The sequence below is a fragment of the Ranitomeya imitator genome, chromosome 5 (genome assembly GCF_032444005.1).
Source record: "Ranitomeya imitator isolate aRanImi1 chromosome 5, aRanImi1.pri, whole genome shotgun sequence".
Lineage (NCBI taxonomy): Eukaryota > Metazoa > Chordata > Amphibia > Anura > Dendrobatidae > Ranitomeya > Ranitomeya imitator.
Window position 1 is genome coordinate 516,003,283 of NC_091286.1, and position 11,777 is coordinate 516,015,059.

Below are 11,777 nucleotides of genomic sequence, written 5' to 3' on the forward strand. Positions count from 1 at the left end.
GTACGCAAAAGGGTCGCTGCCGGTGGGAGGCGCCCCCGCCGTGCAAACTTTGAGGGGCCCTGTGCCAGTGCCAATGCCAACGAGTGGGATCCCCCTGCTTGCTCAGGATCACAGCACTTGCAAAGTTTAAATACTTACCTCTCCCTGCTCCACTGCGGTTACGTGTTCCAGATTTCCTGGGCCCACTAAATACTTTAACCAGCCCTACCCCCCACAACTTTGGCCAAATGACCCCCAATTTCCAATGCCTTACTATTATTGTAAGGTAAATTAAGATTGACAAGCTTCAGTAACAAGAATGGATGTTTTTGCCATTAAAATGGGCACTGTAAGTGTTTTCCTGGCCTCCACTCACTGCCGACTATGCTCCCCCCATTGACTTGCATTGGGTTTCGTGTTTCGGTCGATCCCCGACTTTTCGTGATAATCGGCCGTTTCCACTCGACTTTTGAGATAGTCGGGTTTCGCGAAACCCGACTCGACCCTAAAAAACTAAAAGTCGCTCAACCCTAGTGTTTACATTACCAGCAAAGTGAATAAAGTTTCTGAAATCTCATGCACATGCTGTTGACTAACCTTGCAGATTGTTTTGTTTTTATAAATCTGCAGCTTTTCAATCCTTTCAGGGGTTATTAGCGTTTTCAGCCATTTAAATGAATGGGAAAAAAATGCATCAGAAACGTACTGTATATAAAAATTGCAATAATGCACATATTTAATATGGTAATATAGAAATTTGGGAAATCTGCATCAGTTCTTTCCTGCAGATGAGATTAATGGATGTCGCACAGATTATAAAAACGGATACATTACATGGGCCACAATCTCTTAAAAATGGAATATTGCACATGGATGAAAATTGGTCCTTTTTTGCAGAAAAAAAAATAAAATGATTTCTGAATTCAGTATAAGAATAAACTTTATATATATATAGCATGATACCACTTCAAGTGTGAGTACTAATACAGTACTATCCTACAGTACCGCACATTCATATATGTCCATGTGCTTGTATTACAGGTTCCTGTGGCTGTCTTGTCCTGATCCTCTTCTCCTCGGAAGTGAAGATGCACAATCTATCAGAGAAAATAGCTAATTACAAAGCAGATGGATTTTTATTTAAGACTCAGACAGAATACTTTGGGAAGTCGTTTTGGATTGTCCTGGTTTGCACTCTGATACATTTTTCAAACATTTTTCTAATTCGATTAGCTGGTTTTAATTTTCCTTTCTCAAAATCAAAGGACCTAGATACAAGTTCTGGAGCAATTGATCTGATGTACTGAGATTAGCGTCACACAAGAAGCAGAGAACATTGATAGACAAATGAAGCAGAACGGTTCTGGTCCCTGCTGCCATTTTAAAGCCTCATCTTCAGACTTTCCAGATCAGCAGAGCTAAGAGATTACCACAACAAAGTTCATGTGCAAAGGGGTGTCCCATAAACATCATCTATCCACATGATGGATGATAAATGTGTGATATTTTGGACTACCAATTTTTGGGACCATCGTGGACAAAGTGTAAATGGAGTTGTTGCGTGCAATACTGACACTACATTCACTGTCTATGGGAGTGGTTGTCACATATGTCACTACCGCTGTCATAGACTGCTAGAGGTGAATGGATTGTGGACACACATGCGAAATACCTCTTCATTTATATATGGAACTTTAGGACCCCTTGTGATCATTGAGGTCTCAGCAGGCAGACCCCCAACGCTCACATATTTATGAATTATCTTGTGGAATACATAAAGAACAAACATTTCAGACAGGACATACTGCACAAGCTGCACAAAGATATTGGCTGAAAGGTAAAATAATGAAGAATCAGATACAGTATAATCTCTTGTCTGTAGGTGAAAAAATGAACATGCTTAATATTTCTATGAAAACTTAGTGGAGCTTCTGATATTATAATTTTTGCATTAAGAATTCTTAAAGGGGCTGTCCGGTCCAAATCGAAACATCTGCATTCACTCTGTGTGACTGCAGACTTATGAATCCCCCCAGGGCACGCACTGTGTGGTGCGAGGATTCGCTGGTTTCTGAGCCAGGACCGGAGGGTATGTGTGCGTTATATATATTCCTGGCCACAGCCTGACTAGTGGGCGTGACCTCTCTCCATACACTTGTATGCAGCAAGGTCACGCCCACTGGATGGGCTCTGGCCTGGGAATATGTATAACGCATACATACCCTCCGGTCCTGGCTCAGAAACCAGCGAATCCTCGCACCATACAGTGCGTGCCCTGGGGGGATTCATAAGTCTGCAGTCACACAGAGTGACTGCAGATGTGTCGATTTGGACCGGACAGTGACTTTAAAGAGTGTTGACCCCAGACCTAAAGATGGATGTATATTAGTGCATTTAGATAATATAATACAGCCAAGCTTAAGTTTGCTAAAGGTTTTATCTCCCAAAGCCATAGTTTTTATATAGATACAGGGACAGGGCTCGGCTCATCACTAAGTCATCATCTTCTCTATTCCCAGCAATCCCCATTAAGTCCATATTGATGTGAATCTATAAGGTCCTGCATCCCATACACAACTGGACACTGAAACTATTGCATGTCATTTGTACTAACAACGCCTCTGGACATATTTCATGACAAGTGTAAATCCACTTTTAGCTTTTCTTGCTGATGATAATGACGGTGCCAAACATTTTGTTGATAAGCCTGCTAATATAATTGCATAATGCTTTTATTAGATTTCATCATAATTTATTAATAAAGTCAATAAATATTTCATCATACTATTTCATGGTAATTTTGAATTTTTTATGTAATTATTTTGTGATTTATTGCACCGTTCTAGGAAAAACAGCTACAGCTCTTTGAATACAGAATTAGATCCCCAAAATTCAACCTCATGTTCTCTACTTCCCAACTGCTACCTCTGCGCCCACTATAGCTGTGCCCATGTACAGTGTAAATACAGTAGGTGCAGAAAGTATTCAGACCCTTTAAATTTTCCACTGTTTGTTTCATTGTAGCCATTTGGTAAATTCAAAAAAGTTCATTTTTTTATCATTAATGTACACTCGGCACCCCATCTTGACTGAAAAAAAAAAGAAATGTAGAAATTTTTGCATATTTATTAAAAAAGAAAAACTGAAATATCACATGGTCATAAGTGTTCAGACCCTTTGCTTAGTATTGAGAAGCACCTGCAGTTGCAGTAATACAGATATTAAATGGAAAATGTTTAAGAACATCCTAAATAGGCACTGTAAGCGGTTTATACCTTGTGGGAATAAAAGGACTTGAAATAGGAAAAACCCAATGTGGCTAAACAAAGAAGTAAGACAGGCAATTAACAGTAAAAAGAAAGCATTTGCACTACTAAAGCAGGATGGCACCATTGAAGCTCTAAAAAACTATAGGGAGAAAAATACTTTATCTAAAAAACTAATTAAAGCTGCCAAACAGGAAACAGAGAAGCACATTGCTAAGGAGAGTAAAACTAATCCCAAACTGTTCTTCAACTATATCAATAGTAAAAGAATAAAAACTGGCCCCTTAAAAAATAGTGAGGAAATAATGGTTGTAGATGACGAGGAAAAAGCTAACATATTAAACACCTTCTTCTCCACGGTATTCACGGCGGAAAATGAAATGCTAGGTGAAATCCCAAGAAACAATGAAAACCCTATATTAAGGGTCACCAATCTAACCCAAGAAGAGGTGCGAAACCGGCTAAATAAGATCAAAATAGATAAATCTCCGGGTCCGGATGGCATACACCCACGAGTACTAAGAGAACTAAGTAATGTAATAGATAAACCATTATTTCTTATTTTTAGGGACTCTATAGCGATGGGGTCTGTTCCGCAGGACTGGCGCATAGCAAATGTGGTGCCAATATTCAAAAAGGGCTCTAAAAGTGAACCTGGAAATTATAGGCCAGTAAGTCTAACCTCTATTGTTGGTAAAATATTTGAAGGGTTTCTGAGGGATGTTATTCTGGATTATCTCAATGAAAATAACTGTTTAACTCCATATCAGCATGGGTTTATGAGAAATCGCTCCTGTCAAACCAATCTAATCAGTTTTTATGAAGAGGTAAGCTATAGGCTGGACAACGGTGAGTCATTGGTCGTGGTATATCTCGATTTTTCCAAAGCGATTGATACCGTGCCGCACAAGAGGTTGTTACACAAAATGAGAATGCTTGGTCTGGGGGAAAATGTGTGTAAATGGGTTAGTAACTGGCTTAGTGATAGAAAGCAGAGGGTGGTTATAAATGGTATAGTCTCTAACTGGGTCGCTGTGACCAGTGGGGTACCGCAGGGGTTGGTATTGGGACCTGTTCTCTTCAACATATTCATTAATGATCTGGTAGAAGGTTTACACAGTAAAATATCGATATTTGCAGATGATACAAAACTATGTAAAGCAGTTAATACAAGAGAAGATAGTATTCTGCTACAGATGGATCTGGATAGGTTGGAAACTTGGGATGAAAGGTGGCAGATGAGGTTTAACAATGATAAATGTAAGGTTATACACATGGGAAGAAGGAATCAATATCCCCATTACACACTGAACGGGAAACCACTGGGTAAATCTGACAGGGAGAAGGACTTGGGGATCCTAGTTAATGATAAACTTACCTGGAGCAGCCAGTGCCAGGCAGCAGCTGCCAAGGCAAACAGGATCATGGGGTGCATTAAAAGAGGTCTGGATACACATGATGAGCGCATTATACTGCCTCTGTACAAATCCCTAGTTAGACCGCACATGGAGTACTGTGTCCAGTTTTGGGCACCGGTGCTCAGGAAGGATATAATGGAACTAGAGAGAGTACAAAGGAGGGCAACAAAATTAATAAAGGGGATGGGAGAACTACAATACCTAGATAGATTAGCGAAATTAGGATTATTTAGTCTAGAAAAAAGACGACTGAGGGGCGATCTAATAACCATGTATAAGTATATAAGGGGACAATACAAATATCTCGCTGAGGATTTGTTTATACCAAGGAAGGTGACGGGCACAAGGGGGCATTCTTTGCGTCTGGAGGAGAGAAGGTTTTTCCACCAACATAGAAGAGGATTCTTTACTGTTAGGGCAGTGAGAATCTGGAATTCCTTGCCTGAGGAGGTGGTGATGGCGAACTCAGTCGAGGGGTTCAAGAGAGGCCTGGATGTCTTCCTGGAGCAGAACAATATTGTATCATACAATTATTAGGTTCTGTAGAAGGATGTAAATCTGGGGATTTATTATGATGGAATATAGGCTGTACTGGATGGACAAATGTCTTTTTTCGGCCTTACTAACTATGTTACTATGTTACTATGTTACTATGTAATGTCATTCTTCCACCAGGGGGAGTGATGATATGTCTGAAGGCAATAAAGGAAATCTCTTTATCAGGTAAACACTATGCATGCAACATGTTCACACTCCAGACCAGAAGGGGGAGCTCTAAGCCGGTTTAAGGTGAACTCCCCTATAACAACATCCTGATCTGGAGGGAAAGAGTCAGTTCCTGTCAGGAAGGCAGAGGAAGAGGAGCTCTGTGGCATGAAGTGCTACAGCTCCTGGGAAGAGACATAGAAAGCAGAACATATTGCAGAGAGTATGCTGGAAAGCAGAGCACAGGAGAGGAATATCAGAGGGAGATCAACCAGGAGCAGGCTGCTTCCTTCTGAGGCGCAGAATCTGGTAGCCAGAATACTGAGGGAATAAGGATCTCTACGCTTTACTTCAGAGACTGACAGGACAGATAATTCCACGTTACCTGCCCGACCTATACCCAGGAGGCATGGAGGAAACTAGTGGCGGCTGGGGCGTGCTAGAGTCCCTGTAAAAAGCCTCAGGTCATCAGTCATACGGGTTTTTCCTATCCATCTGGTGGGGCAGAGAGAAAACATAACATCTAGAACACCACCTACAGTTGTGAGGACCTTATGAGAAGCTCAGCAGTAAGATACTACAACACTCAGGCACTAGAGGAAGGCTACTGATTTCCACCTGAATAAGGGGACTCTGGATTTGCCTTCAGACCGGCCAGACTCTGCCTGCCCTGTGATCTGGTGCTCTGGACTGTGGATGCTGAAGCCTTCAGTAAAAAGGTAAAGAGACTGCACCCATGTGCCCTCGTTCTTCACTGCGCCTCACACCATCCACCATCATCTGGGAAGCCCTGGGGACATACTTCACCTGTGGGAAGGTAAACCATCTAGCTGCCATCACATCACCCCAGCGGACCCCTAAGCAGTGTCGGTCACCCGGACCGATTACTACAGGTGGTGTCACACACATTTCACTTTTAAAGACCTTTCCCCTTTTATTAACGGACCTCCCGAGGACCACGGACCGGGTCAGCCACCGTGACATCCCCCTTGAGAACTGAAGGGCCTGGCTCTGAGTACCCCACTGCCATTCGGGGGCGCTCCAAATCTTTTGGCGTCACGAACATGATCTACTTAAGCCTGAAAATCAGGTCATGTGTGCCTTAGAACTGTGCCAGAATTGTATTTGAACTGTTTGTGCTGAAAGTCTGTGTATTACCATTTCCCTCCAAAACCCGCCATTGTCGCGCAGCGTGGAGCGCGAGGAGGAGGAGACGTTCCTTTGTGGGCGGAGCCAGCCAAAAAGAGAGCGAAGCAGGAAGGACGGGTGCCGCGCTGCTGCCTGGAACGCCGGAAGTGAAGACATCGTACAGCGGAGCCGCAAAGGGAGACGCCGGCTTCTATCAGGTTAGCGAGGGGAAATTGCCATGTCTCATCTGGGAGGGGAGTTTGTTGGCGGTCGCAGACGCAGACCTAATGGCACCCCCAGGCCTCGCAGCGGACATGCCTGCAGGCCCCACGGAAGGCGTAGCCGCAGAGCCCGCCGCTCCTATCAGCCAGCCGGGCACCACCTCGGCTACAGCGGCCATCATGCCCTTCTCTGTTGTGAATTCTGTGGCTGAATTCACTCCTGTGGTCACAAGTGGTACTGCAGCTTCTGAGCTTCCTCCCTCAGGTGTTCTGGTGAGCTCGTTGGCTGCTTTGTTATTTAACTCCACCTGATTCTGTCTTCCTTGCTCCTTGTCAATGTTCCAGTGTTGGACCTGAGCTTCTGGATCTTTCCTGTGGCCTGCTGCTTTGCTTAGATAAGTGTTTCTTTGCTTTTGTTGCTACTTTTTCTGTCCAGCTTGTCTATTCGTTTTTGCTGGAAGCTCTGAGACGCAAAGGGTGCACCGCCGTGCCGTTAGTTCGGCACGGTGGGTCTTTTTGCCCCCTTTGCGTGGTTTTTTGCTTTAGGGTTTTTTGTAGACTGCAAAGTTCTCTTTGCTATCCTCGCTCTATCTAGAATATCGGGCCTCACTTTGCTGAATCTATTTCATCCCTACGTTTGTCTTTTCATCTTGCTAACAGTCATTATATGTGGGGGGCTGCCTTTTCCTTTGGGGTATTTCTCTGAGGCAAGTCAGGCTTGTTTTTCTATCTTCAGGCTAGTCAGCTCCTCAGGCTGTGCCGAGTTGCATAGGTAGTGACAGGCGCAATCCACAGCTGCCTTTAGTTGTGTTTAGGATAGGTTCAGGTATTGCGGTCTACAGAGATTCCACGTCTCAGAGCTCGTTCTATTGTTTTTGGGTTATTATCAAATCACTGTATGTGCTCTGATTGCTGGCACACTGTGTCACTGGATTGCCTACATAACACTTCTCCATGCCATATATACCTGGAGCAGCCTGGCTCCCGCAATATTCCGGGGAATCGCCTACATTAGCCAACTTTAAAGAGAGACTCTGCAGCCTGATTAAAGTTTACCCCCTGACAGAACACCGCCGACCAGAGGCAGAGATGACGATCGCTATCATCCGGACGGACGACCCATCTGCCGCCGCCGCAATCAGGCAGGCCACATTACAAGGTACTGTCATTTAAATGAGCAACCCCTGGGGCAGAGGGCCAACCCCCAGGAGTAGGATGATCAGGCCCGCAAAACTGGAGAGCCAAATACGTTGGAGGACGACCTGTTCTCCCCATTGTGATCGACGGTATCCCCATGAATGCTCTGTTGGACACCGGCTCTCAGGTGACAACTATGCCTTACGTCCTTTATAAACGTTATTGGGAGGACACTGACATTACTCGTGGCCCTGACGACGATTTCACCATAGTCGCCAGTAACGGTCAGCCACTACCCTAAGTGGGATACAAAGAGGTCACCATCAAAGTGGGTCAGGTAGAGTTAAAATCCCAAGGGATCGTGATTGTTGATATTGATCACTGTGAATGTAACCCTATGATGACCATTGGTGCTAATGTCATAGAAAATTGTCTTGCAGAGGTTATTCTCTTGTTACAGCAGGTGGCAGAAACAGCTGGTTCCAGTGAGCAACATGTCCTGCAGAAGGAAATCAGAGCTCTGGTACAGAGACAGCAGGTAGAACTAGCTGGTGGAGAAATTGGCCGTGCCACAGTGAGTGACTCAATCCCCATTGCAATACCCCCCAGGAGTGAAATGTTAATATGGTGTCAGGCAGCAATAGGCATCAGAGGTAAGGACTACCAAGCCCTGGTAGAACCTGTGTATTCAGAAAGTAGGCCCACAATCCTGACAGCCAGAGGGGTGGTTGAAGTCCACAAGGGGAGGGTGCCAGTACGTGTCCTTAACTGTGGAGAGGAAGAGGTCCACCTAACCAAATATGCCACAATTGCCAAACTGTTTACTGTTGATAACAATGTGATACAGGCAACAGAACCCTTGGTCCCGTCCAACCAGGCGGAGGACAATGGCTCTGCAGGACAAATGGAAGATTGGTGTCAGAAATTACACGGGGGCACTGACTCTACACCATCACACCAAAAACAAGGGGGCGTAGAGGGTGGTCCATGAGTATGAGCGGGTATTCAGCAAGCACCCCCTAGATTTTTGGCAGGTAAAAGGGATGCAACATCATATCCCCACAGGAAATCATCCACCCATTAAAGAGAGATACCATCCTGTACCTAGGCTGCAGCTCATTATCAGTGTGCCAAAGACATGTTGCGAGAGATGAAGGAGGCTGGGGTAGTTAGAGACAGTTGTAGCCCCTGGGCAGCTTCATTAGTCCTCGTCAGGAAGAAGGATGGCACGATGAGGATGTGTGTTGATTATAGGCAGATAAACCCCATTACACATAAAGATGCATACCCTTTGCCTACAATAGAAGAATCATTAGCTGCTTTAGAATCTGCTAACTACTTCTCTACCTTGGATCTCACCAGTGGGTACTGGCAGGTTCCCGTAGCAGAGGCGGACAAGGAAAAGACGGCCTTCACCACACCAATGGGTCCTTGTGAGTTTAACTACATGCCATTCAGACTGTGCAACGCTCCAGGGACGTTCCAGAGGATGATGGAGTGCTGTCTTGGACACAAGAACTTTGAAACCGTCTTGCTGTATCTGGACGTTGTCATTGTCTTCTCCAAGACTTATGAGGACCACCTGGAGCACCTGGCTGAGGTGTTCGAAGCCCTGTCCAACATTGGCCTAAAGGTAAAACCATCCAAATGCCATCTGCTAAAGCCCAAAGTGCAGTACCTGGGCCATGTGGTGAGTGCCAAAGGAGTGGCCCCAGACCCTGACAAGGTCACTGTGATCAGAGACTGGCAGAAACCCAGCAACCTACATGAAGTCCGGCAGTTCCTCGGGTTGGTAGGCTACTACAGGAGATTTATTAAAGAATTCACCAAGAAAGCCACGCCACTACAAGACCTGTTAGTGGGCCAATCCAAGAAATCCAAGGGTAAGAATACCCCATTTGACTGAGATGATGGACTGGAGAGATCCTTCACTCAGTTGAAGTTGGCTCTGACGGGGGATGAGGTATTGGCTTACCCTGAGTATGACCAACCGTTTGTGCTGTATATAGATGCCAGCAACATAGGACTGAGAGCCATGTTGTCCCAGGTCCAGAAAGGCAAAGAAAGGATAATCGCTTACGCCAGCAGGAAACTTCATCCCACCCTAAAGGAACCCTGAAAACTACAGTTCCTTTAAGCTGGAGTTCCTCGCCATTGTCTAGGCAGTGACAAAGAGGTTCAAGCACTACCTAGCCTTGGCAAAATTCACTGTCTTTATGGATAATAATCCACTGACACACTTGGACACGGCAAAACTTGGTGCCCTGGAGCAACGGTGGATGGTCCGATTGTCCAATTACGATTTCACCATCAAGTACCGCGCAGGACACAAGAATGCGAATGCCGATGCATTGTCCAGAATGCCCAACTTGCCAGAAACGGGAGAAGACTCAAAAACCCTCGAAGAAATAGAGTTGCCAGCTTTCCATCGCCCCAAGGCCACTCAGTATTCCCACCATGTGAAGAACAGGCATAAGAACAAGCAGGACGCCACGCTGAATCCCCTGCCCCATCATGGATGGGCTGAGACCAAGGACAGTGACTCGCGGTTTGTCAGGTGAAAGAACGCCAGACACAGGCAGGTTCACACCCTGGCCCAGATGATCCACAAGAGACGCAACAACTGTGGAAGGAGAAAGGTAAACTATTTATCTACGATGGTAAGCTGTGCTGAAGAAGCATCGACCCACGTACTCATGAGTTGGTTTGGCAGATAGTGGTCCAGAGACAAGATGCGCCAATGGTTCTGGAAGCATAGCACGATGGAGCAGGACACTTCAAATGGAAGAAGTTAGAGAGTCTACTTCGTGGAAGGTTCTACTGGATTGGTATGAGAAAAACTATCGAGAAGTGGTGCCGAGAGTATGGCCCATGTAGCTTATGCAGAAAAGACTGTGACAGTCAGAGGGCTCCTCTACAGCCCATAGTTACCAAACAACCACTTGAATTGGTTGCGCTAGATCATGTGAAGCTAACACCAAGCCGATCCGGCTATGTTTATGCTCTGACCATTGTAGACCACTACTACAGATTCCTGGTAGTTGTACCTGTCAAGGATTTGACGGCAGGAACAGCAGCCAAGGCCTTTCAATGGTACTTTTGCAGACCACACGGATACTCAGAGAAGGTCCTTACTGATCAAGGTCCAGCATTTGAAGCGGAAGTGTTTCAGGAATTCTGCAACCTGTATGGATGCAAAAAGATTAGAACGACCCCGTGTCACCCGCAAACCAACGGAATGTGTGAGAAGATGAACCAAGTAGTGATCGACCGGCTGAAAACCTTACCAATACAGGAAAGGAACTTATGGCCAGAAAAGTTGCCAGACTTGGTAGATTTGTACAATCACATTCCAGTGAATTCCACCAACTGTACTCCAGCATACCTTATGAGAGGGAGATCCAGCAAACTGCCTGTTGACCTAGACATGGGAGCCCTAACCCCAGAAAATCCATCATCTGATGCAGATTGGGATACAGAAAGACAGCAAAAGTACCGCCAAGTACAAGCGTGTGTTGAAAGAAGTCTATCTCAAGCCAGACAAAAACAAGAGAGAGACCACAATCAACGTGCTCCTGCAGTTCCCTTGTCACCAGGTGAGCAAGTGTTAAAGCGTAAAGGAAGAATGAACAAACTTGATGATCAGTGGGAAGCAGAAGCATATACCATCTTGCCATCCAACTTTGACAATACTAAAGTGTGTCTCATCAGCAAAGATTGAGGAGAAACGTCGACAGCAGTATCCAGACACCATCACAAGAAATGCACTGACAAAATTGAAGAACAGCGAGCCAGACCCAGGAACATCTCCACCGATGGGAAAGAAGATGATACACACTGTTCTTGGAGATTTCCCCCAGTCTTGGACTCAAATAAATCAGGCCATTGTGATACCTGTCTTGACTTTTCCCCAGCTGGGAACA

The 11,777-nt window shown here is 45.2% G+C and overlaps 1 protein-coding gene across 1 annotated transcript in view; it reads left to right on the plus strand.

The window, feature by feature from the left end:
• Positions 1–2,766, plus strand: part of CLRN1 (clarin 1) — a 90,869-nt gene extending 88,103 nt beyond the window's left edge. Inside the window, exon 3 of the mRNA XM_069727518.1 lies at positions 1,021–2,766. Coding sequence (XP_069583619.1) covers positions 1,021–1,286 — 266 coding nt within the window. The 3' untranslated portion in view covers positions 1,287–2,766. The remainder of the gene's footprint in view (positions 1–1,020) is intronic.
• Positions 2,767–11,777: the final 9,011 nt, after the last annotated feature.